At 40.4% G+C, this 20,893-nt stretch overlaps 2 protein-coding genes across 2 annotated transcripts in view; one reads left to right on the plus strand and one right to left on the minus strand.

The window, feature by feature from the left end:
* Positions 1-821: 821 nt before the first annotated feature.
* Positions 822-7,920, plus strand: chpt1 (choline phosphotransferase 1). Its single transcript, XM_030719885.1, has 8 exons — positions 822-1,241; positions 2,925-3,072; positions 3,206-3,347; positions 4,678-4,762; positions 5,250-5,381; positions 5,463-5,621; positions 5,762-5,887; positions 7,609-7,920. The coding sequence occupies exons 1-8, from the start codon at positions 1,002-1,004 to the stop codon at positions 7,723-7,725; spliced, it is 1,149 nt and encodes a 382-aa protein (XP_030575745.1). The 5' UTR covers positions 822-1,001; the 3' UTR covers positions 7,726-7,920.
* Positions 7,921-11,299: 3,379 nt separating this feature from the next.
* Positions 11,300-20,893, minus strand: part of gnptab (N-acetylglucosamine-1-phosphate transferase subunits alpha and beta) — a 22,651-nt gene continuing 13,057 nt past the window's right edge. The window contains exons 10-21 of the mRNA XM_030720679.1: positions 20,869-20,893; positions 20,640-20,763; positions 20,340-20,555; positions 17,268-18,313; positions 16,979-17,178; positions 16,530-16,749; positions 16,323-16,436; positions 16,152-16,237; positions 15,969-16,067; positions 15,692-15,859; positions 14,880-14,970; positions 11,300-12,667 (exon numbers count right to left, since the gene is read on the minus strand). The exon at positions 20,869-20,893 is cut by the window's right edge and continues 146 nt beyond it. Coding sequence (XP_030576539.1) covers positions 12,596-12,667; positions 14,880-14,970; positions 15,692-15,859; positions 15,969-16,067; positions 16,152-16,237; positions 16,323-16,436; positions 16,530-16,749; positions 16,979-17,178; positions 17,268-18,313; positions 20,340-20,555; positions 20,640-20,763; positions 20,869-20,893 — 2,461 coding nt within the window. The 3' untranslated portion in view covers positions 11,300-12,595. The remainder of the gene's footprint in view (positions 12,668-14,879; positions 14,971-15,691; positions 15,860-15,968; positions 16,068-16,151; positions 16,238-16,322; positions 16,437-16,529; positions 16,750-16,978; positions 17,179-17,267; positions 18,314-20,339; positions 20,556-20,639; positions 20,764-20,868) is intronic.

Raw genomic sequence — 20,893 nt, forward strand, 5'->3', positions numbered from 1 at the left:
TTAGAAACTATTATGAAAATTTCAATACTTAATCTTTTGATTATATGATTAACTTTGAATTATCTAAAAATTTTTTAAAAGCATTTAAAATATTTATTAATAATTTTAAGGAATAAACTTTTAGATTTCAACAATTTAATGATAAAGTTCTATACACAAAACAAAAGTTACAGAGAGTATTTTTCTGCATTGCAAATAGTGGACAAGCTCACATGCTTCTTTTCCTCACTGAAAATTGAGCATGTAATGCAGTTTAATCAAACGGCACAGCTCCTCTAAGTCAGAGTATAGGCAAAGGTGTTCACCAGGGCTATAACCATTTTTTGTAAGTGACCGACAGTGGTGTTTTACATCTCTGTGTTTCAACTTGTGTAGATCTAGAAACACTTTGAATTGTCTATTTTTATTACTGTGTAGTGTACCACACCTTGAAGTTTACTGAAAAGTTGGAGTAATTCATTCCCTAGATATTTTCCACACTTTACAGAGCCATCCAGTGGGCCAAAGGGAATCATTTGGCGGCCGGTTCTGGCCCAAGGGACATGTTTGACCCACGGCCCCCAAAGTAAACTGTATTGTTACAGTTGGCTTTTGTTTTGTTTTTCTAAAATTTTCACACTTACTTTTAGTTTTTAGTTTCGTATTAACAAACTATGAACCTAATAATCTCAGAGTGAATTAAAATCTAAGCCAAAAGGTTATTATTACAGTGTTATTGTACTGGGGGCAGGGTACATGAACATTCAAATTTCCCGGTAGTCTCAGCAGGAAGGTCCCTTCCGGACCTTCCTGCTGAGACACACCTCGACCGGAAACGTGTACAGGCTGTCGACGTTCCGCCGTGGAAATGGCCTCGTCTGCTCGTCAACCTACAGATACCAGATGAGCTGCTGGTGTTTCCTGGAGTCGGCCGAGCGAACGTATAACCTCGTCTGAAACACTACCCGGGAGTATTGGGGAGTTTTTTGCGGTACTCAGAGGAGTGACGAGACAGAAAAATAATGCCACATTTCCTGTGGCCGGAGCCGTTGTCACTCGCACAGCTGAAGCGGCTGGAGGAGCATAAATACAGCGCCTCTGGTAGATCCTTGTTTGAGCCGCCGTGTCAGATCTACTGGAACTGGCTCGTCCAGCAGATACCGACATGGATCGCACCAAACACACTGACTATTGTTGGACTGGTGGTTAATGTCCTCTCCACTTTGGTGCTTGTGTATTATTGTCCCACGGCAACGGAAGAGGTGAGTAAAGCGACAGTGGCTGAAGTTTCATATATCTACCCATCTATGCTATGGAAAGAATGCACCGTCCTCCATTTAGAAATTAAGTAGGCTAAAGATACACGGCCACCTGCAAAGCCCAGATACCTCAATAAAAAGGATAAAATATATTTACCGAGTTATGTAAGTATACTTATTAATTCGGCATACATGTGAGCTTCACATTTGCTTGTATTTTAATGTCATATTTACTTTATAAATGGGCCGTGATGCTAGCTAACGTGTTCGGCGCTGTATTTTGGGATGTTTCTATCATGTCAGACGGCTAAAATTAAATTTGAGGAGTAAGCCGAATTGGAGTCAGTCTTCCGGTGTTTCAGAAAAACTCTTGTTTAAAAATCAAAATATCACGTTTGCATCGCCACAAGCAAGCAAAGGCATTTCAAAGTGACAGACATTTAATCGTATTAGGAGCGACTTGGACAAGAATAACTGTATTGGGAATAGATAGATCGTTGGTCATGTGATGTTAGAAAGTTGGCGGCTTTGACATGCTAGTCCTTACCTAATCAAAATATCTTAAATAACTAAGCTCCATATCCGTCTAGAAGGAAATAGAGAAATTGGGCCTAGGAAGTTGACCTAGGGCGCAGTTGCCCATGCACAGGTTGGTGAGTTTATCGCACTTGCACCTTTGTTCCTTCTAACCATGACAACCTTGCACCTGAATCAAAGTCCATGCACTCTCACTGACTCTGCAAGTTTCCTCTTGTAGTCTGCACTGACACAGTTTAAATTCTGAAGTGTTAAAGTCCCATGGCTGCACAGACAAACATACATTCGTAGGAATTCATATGAGCTTATGGAAGTAGGTCAGAGTTCTCCCTCAAGTCACTGCTGTGATAAAGTAGTCCATGAGGCTTTTAGGACACATGCTTCATCTCTGTTGAAATTACCTCTGTGTGTGTCCCCCTGTCTCTCAATCACAGCCATACGCAAATGCTCACACACGCACACTCATTGAAGTGTTGCAAACACGCTACTTTGGCCAGCATTACTGTCCAGATGGTCCATAACCTCCACCCTAGTAAAGAGGAACTGAACTGTTCTAGTCAGCTGGAATCCCTCCTACTATGCACTTCAGAGAGATGTATGGCATGTGGACAGAGTGGCATTTAACTATTATTTAAATCAGTACATGCATGTATAAATTCAAAAGCTCCAGTTAAATACAAAACAAACAGATTTTGAAAATCCATCACCTTACCTTTGTGACAACAGAAGACTGACTGAAATACGTTAAAATAGGTTAGATAGATTTAAGTAGATTTGAAGAATCGACTGATTATTGTTTTGATTGATTAAGTCTAGAAAGGGTCAGAAAATTATGAAAAACCATCCTTTCTCTCAGAGTCCAAAGTGATGTTTCCAAATATCTTCCCAGTTTTGTTTGACCAACAGCTCCACACTCAGATTTATTCAGGTTATAAAAAACATAGAAAAGATGGGAAAATTTACAATAGAGAAGCTATATCTGGGGAATTGTTTTGCATTGTTGCCTACTACCTTTAAAAAAAAAAAAAGTTTCAAATAGTTGATCAGTCAACAAGTATTACACGCACATTGCTTTGAAATTGATATCTGTGTTGTGAGAATGGGTCTATAATTGTCAGTCTCCCTCTGTCGTCCATTCCCTGGCTTCAGGCTCCATCATGGGCATTCATCCTGTCTGCTCTGGGCCTCTTCATCTACCAATCTCTGGATGCTATTGATGGGAAACAGGCCAGGAGGACTAACAGCAGCTCAGCCCTTGGCGAGCTCTTCGACCACGGCTGTGATGCAGTCTCTACCGGTGATCACCTGAACCTTGAAATTCTGCTGTTTCATTATATTAAACTGGCTGTAGCATCTTGATAGACAAAGCCCTGGCTTTAATTTCATAAACATGACTTTTTTTTGTACTTTCCTCTGTTCTTCTCTTTCAGTCTTTGTTGCTGTGGGAACGTGCATTTCATGTGGAATAGGAAGATACCCAAACTGGATTTTCTTTTGTGGTTTCATTGGGATGTTTATGTTCTTCTGCGCCCACTGGCAGACTTACGTGTCCGGGACACTCCGCTTTGGCCTGTAAGTCAAATATTTATGTATGTATGTATGTATTTATTTATTTATGATACAGGAAAATAGCTGTTAAGGTTATTAGTTTCTGAGCTAATTTACCAGGAAGGTCTTCTTCAGGCATTTGAATAAATTGGTTGCCTTTATCCAGTAAAGACAGTATTTTTGCTAGATTACATAGCTCGCAGTTTGTCTGCATTGGCAGGTAAGCTGGCATTAGTTAACATAACCCCAAAGGAGACAGCTCAAGCCCCATCCACGTTCAGGTTGTCATGCATTGCTTTGCAGTTGATGGTTGGTTGCTAGTGGACCCTTCAGGCTCCTTTTACCTAAGTAATCCTCATATAGTCATGGGGTAAAGAAGGCGTTTGTAGGACTCTGTGCAGTCCTGTGAAAAACTAAGTACACCCCATGATTCAGCAGCATGTAGATTCACCATTAGCAGCAATAACTTGAAATAATAGTTCTGTGTGACTTTATCAGCCTCTCTCATCATTGTGGAGGAATGATGGTCCACTCTTCTTTACAACATTGCTTCAGTTCATTGAGGTTTGCAAGCATTCAGTTATGCACAGCTCTCTTAAGGTCCTGGCTCAGCATTTTAATCAGGTTGAGGTCTGGACTTTGACTGGGCCATTGCAACACAATGATAATCTTATTTTTCAGTTATTCTACTGTAGATTTGCTGCTGTGCTTGGGATCACTGTCGTGCTGCATGGACCAGTTTGGGCCAAACTTTATCTGTTGGGCAGATGGCCTCACATTTGACTGTAGAATACTTTGGTATACAGAGGAGTTCATGGTCAGCTCAGTAACTGCAAGCAGTCCAGGTCCTGTGGCTACAAAACAAGCCCAAATCATCACTCCTCCACCACTGTGCTTAATGGTTGTTATGAGGTGAAGATTTGATACAGAAATCTTATGTCCTGACAGCTGTGTTCACCTGTTACAAAAAGGAGAGCTGTTGTGTAGTTTCATAGAAAATGGTAGGAATAATTTAATAACTCTGAGGGTGAATGAGCTCTGCTGCCTCTGTAATGTGGAACGGAGTGTGTGAGATAGGTTATCCATGATGGAGAGCAGTTTGTTCAGTAACTTCCAAAAATAAATATCACATCATTTAGATTTTTTGTGTGAAAAATACATAGAAATCAGTCCACAGGTGTAACGGCAAACTAAAAAGTCAGGGAGTGTCTCTTTTTTTTTTTTTTTCTTTTTTTTTTCCCCGGTCACAAATTGGCAATGGGAAAAATGCTGCAAGATCATTTTTAATACACACACTGTTGTTAAAACTTCACACTGTCACTAATGTCACACTTGCCTCGTATGTTCCGCACAGGGTTGACGTCACCGAGGTGCAGGTTGCCATCGTGATCATGTATCTGATGTCAGCTTTCGGAGGCGTGAGCCTTTGGCAGTACACGGTAACTACGAATAATCCAGTTCCGCACTCCCGCCTGCACAAGTGACTGGTGTACACAGAGGGACACTTTCATTTCACTTTGAGTGAATACTCAAACCTTTTTCTCCTTAGTTTTTTACACCAGACAAATTAACCAAATCACTTCTTAGGTTTTAGCTGTCCTTCTAGTCTTTAAATAGAATTTGTGTTTTACTTTTACTCTGTGCTGCCTTTGGAGGCTTGACTTAACATCACATGAGAGAAGTGAGAAGGTAAATATGGTTAGCTAACGCCATGGCAACAGGTCATCTATTGGACATGATCTGGCTCAAAAAGCTGATGATGTCACCTGCATTTGTTTTTGTTTTTATTTTAATATGTTTATTTATTTATTTGCTTTGCCCTCCCATCATGCTCAGCATGCTGCAGCTTTCATATAAGCACTTTTCTTTTTATAAGGAGAATGCTTTCTGTTTTCTCTTTATTTTGACTTTAATGTGTTCCCATAGTTGCCCATCATTGGACTGCCGCTGTATACGTTCCCCATCCTGGGCATCATCGGGGGAGCCCTGTACTCCTGTTACAACTATTTCTATGTCATTTTGAATGGAGGTGTTGGCAAAAATGGCTCCACTGTGGCTGTAAGTTGTAAATTCTGAATTATTTTAATGTCAGAAAAATGTGTAAAGCCCAATGATCTAATCAACCTTTCTGCTCTTCAGGACACCAGTGTGCTGACTCCCGGTTTGCACATCGGCCTCATCCTCACACTGGCTTTCATCATTTTCAAGAAGTCTTCTAGCCACCTGTTTGAGCATCACCCCTGTTTATACCTGCTCACCTTTGGCATGGTGATCGCCAAGATTTCCAACAAGCTTGTGGTACGTTGGTTTTGTCTTAATCACCTGAAATTAACTGTCACAAATGTTGTGGTGTTCTATATTTTATCCCATCGTGGGGTCGACATTCATACAGAATGTGTTTAACTTGTGTTTCTTTGTTTCATGAATCTTTTCTGTAGATAGCACACATGACCAAGAGTGAGTTATACCTCCCAGACACAGCCTTTATTGGGCCCGGACTCCTTTTCCTCAACCAGTACTTCAACAGCTTCATTGATGAACACATAGTCCTCTGGATTGCCATGGTTAGTACTGAACTCACAGGTATCTGTGTTTAAAAGGAAATTCCACCCTTTTTAACATGCTGCCTGTACAGCATTCTACACTTAACACTTACCATTTTGAGAATAGCTCATACCTGAGCACAGCAGCTTTCAGTTTTGTCTGTGGGATTCTTATCTCTGCTGGTTTTCTCTCTGGCTATCTAATCATTACAGCTGCAGTTTAAAGAGTGCAAAGTTTCTACAATGCAAATGAGACGACTTGTGATGAACCTCCCTTTGACATCTGTGATGAATGTTACATCACACACCCTGCTTCAAACCCCTGTGGGGTTTCTGGCTGTTGAATTTTGAAAGGATAAATAAGGTTTAAAAGCTTTAAAATTCAAAAGTACCTTTGATATGAATTATAGTCTTAAATCAATATGACTGCTGAGATGGTGCATTGATATTCATTAAGAAATCCAAAGTCAACAAATATTGTGGACCTGAGCTGCGCTGTTATCATATTTATTAATGGCTGATGGGAAAACACCGTTTGAATTTGTGGGGAGCCAGTGTTGTTTTGCAACTGCACATTTTCATGTCACAGCAGGAGAAGCACAAGTGTTACCAGTATCACTAATCACGTCCCAGTATTGTGCATTCTGGCTTTCCTTATATGAATAGGTGTTGTCCATCTAAACAAGCATATTAGGACTGTTTCATAAATGATGTATCCACCCATGCCAACAAGAAAATATGATATGCATAAACAGGAAGCAGTGAGTTGGTTACTTAGTTGTGACACATCAGAGAGAGACACTGAGGGGAAGCGTGTGCCAGTCCTTCAGCCCTCACCAAGCTAAAGCTCTCATGTGCCTGTGGTTGCTCAGGGTGCTTGGCAGCCTAAATCTGTGTGGTTGATGAATTTGTGGGCAAGGATTCATGTAGTGAATCATTGTGCTTTTTAAATAACATTTACTTGTGTGCATGTTTTATCACAGTTGTGACCTATGATAGAAATCAGACCATACAAAAGGTCTAAAAAAATATCCATGTATGTGTGGACAAGGCCTTAAATGGAACTGAATCTGTCATTAATATTGAAACAGGCGTCCTCCCCACTGTGACAAGTCAATTTGTGCTGGAAAGGAGAGTTCATACATTAGTAAAAATTCAGATTGAGAAGGTACTGTGCAGTTTTCATTCCGCATTCCCGGCAATAAGTCGGACTTGTTTCCATTGGGTGTTGGACTCTGCCAAGCCTGCCCTTTGTCATCAATTCTGTTCATAATTTGTATGGACAGAATTTCTAGGTGTAGCCAATTGGTGGGAGGCTTCCACTTTGGTGGCCTCAGAATCTCATCTCTGCTTTTTGTGGATGATGTGGTCCTGTTGGCTTCATCAGGTGGTGGCCTCCAGCTCGCAGTGGAGCGGTTCGCAGCAGAGTGTAAAGCAGCGGGTATGAGAATTGGCACCTCCAAGTCTGAGGCTAAATATTCAATAATGAAATAAGATTTTTTTTAAAAATAAATAAAATTCAGGGCGCTGAAATTTTGTAGCTTAGTGGTGAAGCCGGCAACCACATACATATGCTGTGTTGCGGTGCAGGCGGCATGGGTTCGAGTCCCGGCCTGTTGCCAATTTGCCCGCGTGTCCTCCCCTGCATCTTTCCCCCACTTCCTGTCTCCTTCCACTGTTGATAAAAGCTGCTGTGGCCAAAAATGCAAAAAAAAATTCTTCTCTTTCTGATTTTGCTTCAGGTCCTCTCCTCTGTGGATCTGATACGCTACTGTACAGGCTTGTGCCTCCAGATCGCCTCCCACCTGCGCATCCATGTCTTCAGCATCACACCGCCAAGCCAGGCGCACCGCGACTGACGGCTTGCCCGGCGGGAGGAGGCGGGAGGAGACGCAGATCTCTTCCCGCTCCTGAAAGCAGACCACGAGGTCGAGGAGAGACCCTCGACCCCGAGCCACTGCAGCCTCGACAAAGTAACCACTTCAGATTAAAACTGCCTTCCCTACTAGATGAATAATGAAACCACCTTGACACCAAAATTAAAAAAAAAAAAAGAATCAAGCATGGATTTGTTGAATGAAAAATTAACCAGAGGAAATCCCAATTGCCTGATGAAGTCTTTTAGATTTTAATTTCAAGGTAAATGCATGTTGTCAGATTTCATTTTATAAACATCAATTTGATGCTTCCAGCTTATTCAACACAAATACCAAAATATTTTCTTTTAATAGGCATTTTATAGACTGGGTAAATATCAAAGCATTTTAATCAGCTTTAAATATGAAGACACATTACTTATAGATTGTCATAAAATTGAGTCAACACATAAAAATGACCACTCAAAATTCAAGTTAAAATTCTTTGATATATGATTACCTGTTCAGTTTTTTTTTTTTTTTTTAAGCTACTTCTTTTTATTTATTAAATGAATGAGACTGAATCTGACACGAATCAGGGCTTAAAAACACAGACTTAATTTTTTTTTTTTTAAATGACCTTTTAGACCTTAAATAATTTCCAATGAAGTTTGCAATGTGGACTGGCAAGTTGTCGACGAGCTGCGCCAAAGAGTAACGATCGTGTGTTAATGCTGAAAATGATGACGAGTCTTCCGGGTGGCTGATCTCACAAACACCAATCCAGGTTGTTTTTTTTTTTTTGTCTTTTTCATTTTTACTCATCTCATCCTGCAGTCCTGGAAATTAATTCTTAAAAACATCTTCTCTGGCCTCTAGAGCACCGTCGATTGATGAAGCGTTAACACTCGGCTTGTTCTGCTTTCTCTGTTCTTCTCCCTGAAGGGCTAATGATTTTGTGTGATTGTACAGAATTGAACTGAAGATGCCTTAAATATTTTTGTTGTAATTACTGTTTAACTTGTGAATATTTAAAGCAGCTTTGTACATTTTTTGTTTTTGTTTTTATTTGATTTTCACTCGGTATCACACCAGATATAATAATAATACAACACTATACTGGAAGTTGTGCTTTTTTTTTGTTTTGTTTTTTTTAAAATGTTCACTCATGAAGTTTGTTCATTTATGTAGATCTGTTATATATACATGACTGATCCGTCTGTTTATTGGCATTTTTGTTGGATCATTAGTAATTGTGTAATGGTTGAATATCAGTGAAAAGTTGTAGTCAGACTGAATCATCATTCAGGGTCATTTGGGTAAAAAGGGATATTTCTTTAGAACTGGTAAATGATTTGAAGGGGGTATTTTTGATTTTGTTTTGTTTTGATTCTGAACTATACTCCTTAGAAAATTATTTATGGATGGACTTTGGAGCTATGCATTCAAATATAAAACCATGATTCAAAATTGCTTTGTTGCACTGTTCAGTAATGCCGTGAAACACCTTTCTAATAATGAACATGAGTGGAAAAGATTGTAATAAAGAAAATATTTTTCATCCATTTTGATTTTCCCTGTCAGTTGTTTAAAAAAAAAAAAAAGTGTTGCGATACCACATTGTAAAAATACTGCATTCCAGAGTCAACAACATGATTTGATCTATCAATACATGATTTACATTAAAAAAAAACATTTGACTGTCAATTTGTTAGGTAGAACTTTTTGGTCCGGGACGGGCTGTTCTGAGTAGTTCAGAAACTGCTGATCTACTTGGATTTTCCCACATCATCTCTAGTTTACAGTAAATGGTCTTTTAAAAAAAAAAGAAAATATCCACTTTGTTGAGGTCAGAGGTCAGAAGAGGATGGGCAGACTGCTTGGAGCTGATGGGAAGGAAAGAGCAACTCAAATAACCACTTTTTATAACCAAGGTATGCTGAAGAACATCTCTGAATGCACAACACATGGAACCTTGAATGGCCTTGGGTTACAGCAGCAGAAGACCACACCAGGTACCACTTTCCAGCTAAGAAAAGGAATCCAAGGCTATACAGTAATTGGTTAGACAATAGAAGATTTGAAAAATGTTGCCTGGTCTGATGAGTCTCAATATCTGCTGCAACATTTGGATGGTAGGGTCAGAAATTGGCATTGATTCGTCCTGCTTTGTATCAAAGGTTCAGGCTCCTACTGGTGTAATGTGTGGGGGATATTTTTTGGTATACCTTGGGCTCCTTAGTAACAGCTTAGCATTGTTTAAACATAACAGGCTCCAGTATTGCTGTGGACTGTGTTCATCCCTTTATGACCACAGTGTACCCATCTTCCAATGGCTGCTTTCAGGCAGATAACGCACCATGCCACAAAGTTCAGATCATCTTAAACTGGTTTCTTGAACACGACAATGAGTTCACCGTCAGGTAGAGCACCTTTGGGATGTGGTGGAAATGGAGATTCACATTATGGATATGTAGCCAACAACCATGTCATGTTCAAGTCCCTTCAATCACCTTTCTTTGCTACCGTCAGAATCTGAAGAGTTTATCATTATATATCAAACATAAAACAAAATTACATTTCAGAACACCCACCCAAGAAAAGACAAACAAATCAAGGGAGCCAGCGGAGACGAGTGGGTTCGGGTTACTGTGGAGCTGACCCAGCTCCCCCCTCAGCTAACAGTTCCTGATAAGACGTAGAATGTCCATCAGCAGCCTTGGTCTAAGGATATCAGTTCACACAGGTCAGGTATCCTGATGCTCAATTTGAACTTAACCAGGTTGTCTTAATCATGTTTACATGCCTAAATGAATTTATTTGCTTCCACGTGATTGGTTGTTTAGATGTTTCATGAACAAATGTACCTAACAAAGTGGCCCGTGAATTGTCAGAATACTTCTGTGTCATGCCTGACCAAGAAAATGAGTAAAAAACACAAAAAACAAGAATGACCATGTTGTCTACAGAAACTTATCAGTTTGTGGAGTGACGGAAGAATTGGCACTGCTACCTCACTGCAAGAAGGTTCCTGGTTCAAATCCTGACTGACCTCTTTGTGGAGTTAGCATGTGCCTGCATGGGATTTCTTCTGCAATCCAAGGACTTGTGTGTCTAATTGATTGGTGATTCTAAACTGATTCTAAGGGAAATTTATAGAATACAGTGCTATATGACTATATATGTGGCTAAAATGTTACTTGTAGTCTAAAGTGCTACAAGTGGCCAGTAAGACGAGAAAATGGTTACATCAATACCAGCAGATTGCAACATGGTGGAAATTATGGTCTCCAAAAAAAAAAAAAAAAGTCTGGCTCTGCCACTCACAAATTTGATGATCTAGAAATAGTCTAAATGAGTTCTTCTTGAACAATTTTTGTTCTTTAAATTGCAATCAAATTGTGGTCCCAGTGTATTTAATGAAAATGTTTAAAAACTTGACCAGCCTAATGTCTCTTTGATTGACATCTGAAATGTGACAAGCCCTGATCATTAGTCAGAGGTGAGGAGGGTAGGAATAAAGTAGTACTAAAGACAGTACTGTGAATGGTACTGACAAAAACACCACCAAGCTGACTGAACCAAATCACATTTATTTCAGTTAAACTATTGAAACTGGTGCAACTGGAGTAAATTCATCTTCCAAATACGGCTCTCAGCGTCTCATCTGCTGACATACCTCCTATGACCCCAGAGCGCAGCAGCAAAATGCTGACAGCTGCTAGTGCTCATTTCCATTTTTATCACTATAATAAGAACACTATAAAACTGACATTCAGAGGAAAATACTTTGAACAGATGACGAGCATTTCTATGAGGCTGTGTTTACATTCTGGCATTCAAATCAGATGCGTCAGTCACCGGGCTCACTTTGACAACAATACAATCAAAATAAGTTAGAGAACATGCTGAGGAGGTCTGAATTTCAGACAGCAGCGAGCCTGCTGAGTCCCACGGGGACACACGTACAGGCAGCTTTCAAAGCTGTAGTATCACTTCTAATGTAGCTCCAACAATCACTTACATTTATACCACACAAAGAATGATACTCATGTATCCCATTCATTCTTACTGTGAGCCACAAGATTAGGGTGTGATTTAATTAACATTTAGAAGAAGACATTTTAAAATCCCAAAATGTTGAAAAAAGCAGGAATGAACAACAAAGGCACTAAAAGTGTTCATGTTTTTAGAAATGGTAGACAAAAGGTATGGCACCCAACACATTAATCACCTATTCCCATTTGTACTATATGTATGAATTTGATCCTCCATCTCTTTAAAATTAGCCATAAAATAAACAGATGACTGTATGTGTCCGTCGTTAACGTAGCAGCAAAGGCAACGTCTTCAAATCCAAAAAAAATACTAAACTTACAGTGATATAAAACATAAAAAAACAACAACAAAGAGGTTCATGCCACATTATTTAGCTGACTAACCATTTGTGAATTTTATGATTCAGTTTTTCTCGATAGACACTGACATGCTGATATCAAGTGTTTCACACTTTAACAGAACATCAATCAGTGACATGCTGAGGGCAGGACACGAGAAGTGTGGCGCAGGGTGGAGGGAGTGTTGGTTGCCCGTGTTGTGTGAAAAGTCTCAGATGCCCCCAGTGGAAGAGAAGAAGATTTATGTGCTCCTTCTGACTGGCTGCTATTTTCCTTCCTGGCCAGCCCCATCCATCATCTTCTGAAAAAAATGTTTCACCGCCATCTCACACGAGTCTCTCCTCAAATCCATGGTGACCCAACCCTGCACTGATGACCTCGGATCGCTTTTTCCAGCTGGCCTGGATCCTCTCTTGTCCTCACTATGGAGGAGGAGAGGAGGTGTGGAGGTTGAAGTTCAGAAAAGTCTTCCACTTTCACACCCGCTCCGGGTTATTTTCCCTGTTCACTCTGCGTCTGGGGAAAAGCTTTCGCTTCAGCACGATGAGCTGCAGGAACAGGGAAGACGATTAAATGCAAAACTGGTGGCAACAAAGCAATCATGAACTTCCGTCTGAACAGATGTGAAGTATGACACACACACACATACACATTCACACATACACATATATAAAAAGAATATCAGTGGAATATCTGGCAGAGTGAAGCAAACTTAATGGTTTACACAAAGAAATGTAAAAAGTCTGCATTTTTAAGTAGAAACGTGTGAAAACATTTTCACAAGACTCTGCAGTCCTGTGGAAAACTAAGTACATCCTTACTACACTCTTCTATAGGAATTAAGACAACAAGCAGCAGCCAGGTTCTGCTATTCAAATGCACTTGATTAAATGATCATCAGCAATTGTGAGTGCTTCTATCAAAGCAGAAGTTTTGGCAGTTTGCTGGTCTGGAGGTTACCACAATACCACAATCTTCCAGGAGTAGACATCCCAGCAAATTCACCACAAGATCAGCATAATTGCAAAAAAAATCTCAGACTCTACAGGCCTCAAATAAGAGGTTAAATGTAAAGTTCATGACAGTACAATTAGAAAAAGGCTGAACAAGCTGATGTATGACAAGTATGGCTTGTTTGGAAGAGTTGCCAGGTGAAAGCCTCTTCTCATGCAGCACAGCTTAAGTTTGCAAAGTTTACATCTGAACAAACCACAAGACTTCTGGAACAATGTCCTTTGGACAGACATGACCAAAGTAGAGATGTTTGGCCATAATGCACAGTACCACATTCAGAGAAAACCAAACACAGCATATCAGCACCAACACCTCATACCAACTGTCACACACAGTGGTGGAGGGGTGATGATTTGGTGCTATTTTGCAGCCACAGGACCTGGGCACCTTGCAGTAATTGAGTCAAACATGAACTCCTCTGTATACCAAAGTATTCTAGAGTCAAGTGTGAGTCCATCTGGCTGACAAACTAAAACTTGGCTAAACTGGGTCACACAACAGGAAGTGATCCCAAACACTGCAGCAAGTCTACAGCAGAATGGCTGAAAAAGAAAAGAATGAACCTCATTCTGCTGTAGCGAGACCTTAAGAGAACTGCGCATAAACAAATGTCCATTCATGTCAAAAAAAAAAAAAAGGACAGTACGTGTGCTGCAGAAATTTTAACTAACACAAAACACAGCTTTTAAATCATGCCACAGGAAATTTCAGTCATTCAATTTAGTTGCTACTGTCAAAAGGTGAGATTGCATTACCAAACTATACTGGCAGGTGCAGTAAAACAAATTTTTTTAAATCTTAAGGTTGGTATTTGACTCCCAGTCCTGACTACTACAGATTGCAACATTTTTTGTTTTTTAGCAACAGCAAATGGTTATAAGTGGCATCAATGTTCTCATGTCACTTTGGAGCAACTGAAAGTATATTTCCCATAATGTCAAACTATTAATTTCACTAATTAAGGCTTTGACACCAGTGTCCCCTCAGATGTTTGTAACCCAAGAAAGCAAAGATAATCTTAGACATAGAGCAGCGGAGTAAAATCACCTCCCTCTGAGGAGTGAAGACACATTTGATCTCTCTAATCTAAACTCTGCCTTAAACAGAAGGGCAGCCAGATTCAGCTAGTGCCAGAAAGACATCAAAAGTCTGACAGTGTACAGTGACAACAACACGGGACATGTGTGACACGGGTGGTCCCATGGGCTTCTGTGAAGGAAATTCTCCTCAGGTCACTGCAACTATTAACCTTTCTTTTGGTTCGCTGAGGAGAAACTGGAAACCTCTGGATTAGGAAGGTGCCCCCAGAACAGTCAACTAGTATTAGTATAAACATCTCGTGGCATTTGTTTTAATCTGTTTCCAGCACCAAAGTGGAAGAATTTGGCAGCAAAATTTGTCTAATAATGTTTTTCTGCTTTTAAACTTCATCTAAATAATCTCTGTATGGTCTTCCTGCTGGAAATACAACTTTTCTGACGGTTCAAGAAAACACAAGTACTGTAAGTAAGCCTTTCATAAAAGGCTGCTAGGGGGCTTTCATTTCAATAAAGCCAGATCCCGGCACAGCTGATCATACTAGCTCAACACACGAGATGGACGCTCCTCAGATTGGAATTTCGGTAGCGAAGGCCTTTATCATAACTCAAGCGTGAATCATGGAAATAGAGAGCTGTGTAAGCAAATGTTGTGTGTATCTTTATCTGAATGTCTAAGTGAGCAGTGTGGTCCAAGCTGATCACTGACCTGTTCGGCAAAGAATGATATGATGGTGAAGATGACGAGTGTCACAAGGACACAGTGGGTCCAGAACTTCAACTTGTCCCGATACACACGCCTGGGAAACAACGCATTTCAATTAGTTAACAAACAAACTTCCGTCCAAAACTAACACGGACACATGCAGGCATCAAATGTTTGTTTCTGCATTAGATAAACATTCACTGTGGCAAGTCTCAATAGACTATTTGTGGTGTGATGTAACGAGAAGGAATCATGCAGTGCGCAGAGGGCAGCCAGGCAACAGGGTGACAAGGTGACATCACCCAGCACCATCCGCCTGTCAGATTACTAACTCGGACATGGAAAAAGACGTGGATAGGAAGGGGAGGAGTTGATTGTCATGTAATGATCTTGCAAGCATCTTAAAACTAGCAATTCATTTGAAGCGGCACAGTCTAATTATAAAGCCTCTATGTGAGGCTTGCATTCCCCTTGTTGAAGCCCCCTGAATGTAGGCGCAGGATCCCTGACAAAGAACTCTCTAACTCTCCAGAGGGATTCCAACTGGTCCAACCTGCCAACACTCAGTCCCCATGCGGTGACAGCCACAAATTCTTACCTTGGTCCAACTGGGGGAAAAAACAGCTTGATGAACTACTGGCACATGTGCAGGATGGACTGAGAGCTTAAAGTTATACATGTGTGTAGTCTAAAGTAACTCAAGTAGGCCTTAGAATAGGACTATAAATTTTTATACAGCAAAGGCAATGAGCCTGTGTTACCATATATGTCAGAAATCTAATTCTTTCAATTATCCTTTATACTTCAAATCATACCATTCCTGGAGTTCTTCCATATGCAGGAACCTGTTGCGGTACTCTCTGGGCAGTTCAAACTGGGACGGCAGCGGGAACATGGATTCATAGAAGTCTCTCAGCACAGCTTTCACTGTGGCAGCGTCCTTATGACTGTGGTCAATGTTATCATTCAGGCAGATGAACTTCCTTTTTGTGACATTAAAGACATTAACACAGTTCAGCAACCAAGATGGTAGAGATGTAAACTTTAAGGTAAAACATTGGCAAAGCATCAGTTTTTAGGGTTTCCCCTCACCTGGGATTCTTCCTAATGTCATCTAACTGTCCAACCACGTGGGACACATTGGTCCGCACCATCTTGAAAGCTATCTCCTCCTCCCCCATAATCTCAAACCTGTCCATCAAAAAAAAAGCTGTCAGCTTAGTACTCAAGACCAATTATACACATCAAAATAAATAAATACAAAATAAATCTCACCTGTATTTATTCTGGTCTCTGAAGGCTTTATGAATACGTTCTGTGATGGGCTTGCAGTGGAGGACGAGGCCTTTTGTGACAGGAGGCTGTAGATTAGGAAAACAGAAAAATCAGCCCAATAATTCAGTATTATACTTATAATATCCAGTCAAAACTGGCTGTACAGCTCACCATGCTGGGGTCATAGTAAGCTTCCTGAGTGGGGTTCACCAGGTGAAGCTGGGTCAGGTTAGTTGGGAGTGTTTTAGAGCAGTTTATCAGCATCTGCTCCAAACCTGTCAGGTCCTAGAAATGACACAAAGAATAAAAACAAACGTCAAAACCACAACTGTTGGAAAAATTGTTTTCTGACATGTTTAAAAGACTTTTTCCACTCACTTGGAGGCTTAGGGGAAGCTCGTGGATCCTTGTGGCCAGAGTTCGAATCTCACGATCGGACAGAACGCCTGAGTGGTCGGTGTCGATGTCATCAAACACTTCGGACACGTTGAGCTGCTGCTGAGCGCTCATCAGAAAGTAAAAGTATGAAAAGGCAAACTGCATGTCCTCAGGGTGGCGAACACGGTGGCCTGATGTTTTGTCAAACTCTTGCGGGAATCTGAAGAAGAGGACGCAGAGCAGTTTACATACTGCCTCTTTAGAAATACATGAAATCAACCCGTTTTTATTTTATTCCAATATTCATGTTCTATTTCCTGATTTCTGATTTCTTCCTTTACCCATAATGTTCATAGAACTTATATCAACTCTGGCCGTTTTTCATTGTGACATCTAAATAAATTTGATTTCATAAAAATCAAAACAGAGTCATAACAGTCATAACTTACGTGTCCTGCAGCTCCTGCATGATGAGACGATCGATCATGTGGGGCATGTGTGCGGGGACTTTGCGGGATGTGAAGCCAAACTGGCTGTTGAGCAGCTTGTTCACGTAGCGCAATGAGTCAGCAAAAGTGTCTCGAAGCTTTCGCCTGGTAGCGGTGCCATCCGTCTCATATGCCATCTCACTGTCAAGACGCTCCTCTTCCTGTGGAGTAAACAAACAGGTTTTTTTTTTTTTTTTAAATCGAGCTTTTTGATTGGAAGTTGAAATTCAAGGTTGAGGGATGTACAAACCTCAAGCAAAGCTTGGAAATACTTCCTCCTCTCCCATGGCAGGAAGCCTCGGTCTGAGGAGGTGAAGTGCTGGAGCCTCCTCCCCACTGGCGCAGCATTAGCTGGCTCAGCCTCACTCTCTGCACTTTTGGGGGGGGGGAGCCGGTTTAAAAGTTTTGAAGTCATGGGCCTTTCAATCACAGCTTTCAGAGGATAAGGTGTTTCAGTCATAATGTCTTCTGCAAGTTTATCATCAATGTTCACTGGAATAACAGTTTTGTCTCTTACAGCGACATCTTCCCTGGACATTTCTTCTTTAGAGTTTTGATTTTTCTGAATATTTCTAGATTCAGCTTTTATTTTCAAGTCATCTCCCTCCAAGTCTTTATAGGGCTTCTTCTGGACTCTGTCTGCATCATCTTTGCCTAGCTGTGAATCAGGGATCTGCTGCTTTTCAGCCAGGGTCTTGTAAGGTTTTAAAAGTTCAGCCTTTGTGAGGTTGTAACCCTTCATAGTAATGTCTCCAATCTGAAGCTTTTCCTCCAGCTTTTGAAGCTCTTTGCGCAGAGCAGCTGGTAGAAGTGACACATTTAAAGAAGGCACCTCTATGATAGTCTGAGGTTCTCCAGGTAGCCACTTCTTGATCTTAGGCCCTCGTTTGTGTTCAGGTATATCAGAGAAAGGGAACACTGGCTCCGGGGTCGGGGTCATCTTGGGCTCTTTTCCTGCATCTTTGCTTGAAGTTCGGGACACGTTAGTTTGAGAAACCTCCCGGGTGTCAACAGTCACACTAAAGCTCATGGTGAACTCTGTGTCGTCGTCTCTTTGAAAAGTGAGGTTGTAGTGGATCTGGGTTGCGTTGTAACCAGGGAGGAGCAGCAGGTGAATGGTCTTCCACTTGTTTGCGACAGAGGTGTGGCGCACCACAGGGCTGTCGCTGATGTGAGCCTCAGAGACTCTGCGAGCGAATTTCTCAAAGCTGAAATACGGCCTGATCTCACCCACGGGGAGGGTGTAGGAGCTCTGGTTCCTCAGCAGGGTCACATGATGCAGCTCGCCAAAATGTTCTAAAACAGAAATGAATACACTAAAACACTGAGTCATGTGCCCAAAACCAGTCGTGTGTCTTTCAAAACTTCCTCACTTCCCTAAAAGAGACACTTAGAAAAAAACAAAAGGTAATCTGTGACAAAAGATAAAGCTGTATAAGATGCTCGTATCAACAAAGATGCTCACTCTAAATAAGAAAATACAATTGCTTATTGTCAGAATGTAAATTACACAACACATTTAGACAGAAATATAAATGAATGGGGCATCTGTGCTGCAAGTTTGGCATTTTTACTATGCATCATTGTTGAGCTATCGTATCTCAACACTATGGTGTCAGAACATAAAAACTCACACATAGGTTCTTTAAAGAAAAAAGCTAACTCCACCCCCTCAAAATGAGGCATGTCATTTATTAAAAAAATGACTAAAAAAGGAACACATCTTGCTGTGTTTTTTTTTTTTAATCATTTTTGAGTATCGCTTTACAATAGGTTTTCTATTATTATATTAATCCTATAGAAAGCAATAGTTAATCAGATCCTAATAAGTTTTTATAAGATACTTATTAAGATCGTTAGTACATGGCCATGTATCATTTGGCCTGTTTGTGCAGTTGCCCGTGGAATGAAAGCAAAGCAAAAAAAAATTAAAGGCTAATTTTAATACATTAATACATTCCTAGGTGGCTCTTAAACAACATAATGATGCAATAATATTTCATATATGGTTCAGCTTTTAAGGATACTGTTGTGAAATTGAAATGATGGGCTGCTTTCATAAGGTGTTACAGTTACAAAAAAAACAAGTCATTTTAGCCTGCTGCTAGGTGGTTGTTGGGCAACGTGACATAATATCTGATATAGATCAAAACCTTCATTAAGCAACTTTATATAAAGACTGGATACAAAATAATAGTGTTTAATCTTTGCGTGTATTTCTTTTATATTTTTATATTTTATTTAGATTTTTAGTTTGTTAAGATCCTTGGTTTGATTTTATCTTATTTCAATATAATGAGCCCTTTTCTTTTAACTTTATTTTAGCTGTTGTGCTTTATTTAAGCTATTTTATATAGGTTTCCAGTTATTGTTTTGGCTGCTGTAACACAGGAATTTTCCAATTTTGGGGATGAATAAAATATATCTTTTCTTAGCACTATAAATTTATTTATAGTGCTTCATTTAACATTTACTGTTATAAGTTATTTATAAGAAACTTGTTACCAAGTCAGACAGACTGTTCAGGAACATGAAAAAACATGAAGAAAAAAAAAAAAAGTAATAACCGTTACATTACACTCAGACTTCCTGGACCACAGTGTGACCATACCTGGTTTTGGGGCTTTTTGGGAAGTCACTAATCTGAGCAGTAAGAAGTAGTGAGTGAAAAGTGGTGTAATCCTGGACATGTTATTGCGAAGGAGAGTTGCTGTGGCCTGATTATCGAACTGCTAGCTGTTGGAATGTGTCCACATTACTCGCAGAGGAAATTCATCAATACTGTTCCTGTTTGAACACAGTCTGACTCAACACACTGTTTAAATTCTTCCGTCAGCTGATGCAGAGGTCATCGAAATGACCGTGGTTAAGGGATGTGGATAATTAATGGAGCCTGACCACCGCTTACAGGACTTGCTGCTGAACACTTTGTATAACATCTGTTACAGCTTTGCTAACACAAAGACAGACATACAAAATCTTTGCTACTTCATACCACAATACCTAACTTTTTCATATTTTACATTCAATTGTGCTCCCTCTTCAGCGTGATTTTCAACTTTCAAAGCTTTTAGTTTATTTTTGTCATTTATTTTCTAAGTCATTTTTCACGTTTTGATTTGATTAACCCAGTAATTTCCCAACTTTGAGGATGTGTGTGTGTGTGTGTGTGTGTGTTATTATTAACACTTACACAGTTGTAATAACATGTCATAAAGCCACAAAAAGACCTGATTACCTTTAACTAACACTTATATGAACTGTAAGAATAATAGTGCCTTAAAAAATATATATATCTTTACATGTATTCCTTTAGACTCACCTTGGCCACAGTCACCCACATCAAAGCCACAGGAAAGTACATTGCACGCCTGGTCACAGAATTTGTCAGCCAGCCAGGAGTTGGCACAGCCTTGATTGCAGTAGGATGTCCCCGCAACACCTCCTAGACCACCTGCAAACTGCCATACCTGCCCCCCAGCCCCTCCGGCCCCACCAGGACCAACCCCACCAGCGAATCGACTGTTCCCTGCTGCACCTGTCAGAAGGATTATCACATTAAATATACACAATACAAACATTCTTATTTATAAAGGAGACATAATGGTGTTGATATCTTTACCCAGGCAGTCTCCTCCATCCCAGTCACAAGCTGAGTTGTTGCAGGCCTTGTCACAGTACCCATCTTTGATCCAGGATCCTGGGCAGCCTTCTGCACAGTTAGGAACTGGCCAGGTGAGGTACACCTGCCGAGAATTGAGCAAATAAAGCAAGTAGCATTTAAAAAGTAAACTGTGACACATGTTTCAGGGTGAACATCACTATGAGCACTTTTCACATTGTGTCTGCACCTTCTGTCCTTTCGAGTGGCTGTAG

The sequence above is a fragment of the Archocentrus centrarchus genome, chromosome 23 (genome assembly GCF_007364275.1).
Source record: "Archocentrus centrarchus isolate MPI-CPG fArcCen1 chromosome 23, fArcCen1, whole genome shotgun sequence".
In the NCBI taxonomy this organism is placed as follows: Eukaryota; Metazoa; Chordata; class Actinopteri; order Cichliformes; family Cichlidae; genus Archocentrus; species Archocentrus centrarchus.

Bases quoted from the DNA above. Each gene is read 5' to 3' on its own strand.
- chpt1 (XM_030719885.1), top strand. From the start codon at position 1,002: ATGCCACATTTCCTGTGGCCGGAGCCGTTGTCACTCGCACAGCTGAAG. The intron at 3,073-3,205 runs GTGATCACCTGA...CTTCTCTTTCAG, and splicing joins CTGTGATGCAGTCTCTACCG to TCTTTGTTGCTGTGGGAACG. The intron at 4,763-5,249 runs GTAACTACGAAT...GTGTTCCCATAG, and splicing joins TGAGCCTTTGGCAGTACACG to TTGCCCATCATTGGACTGCC.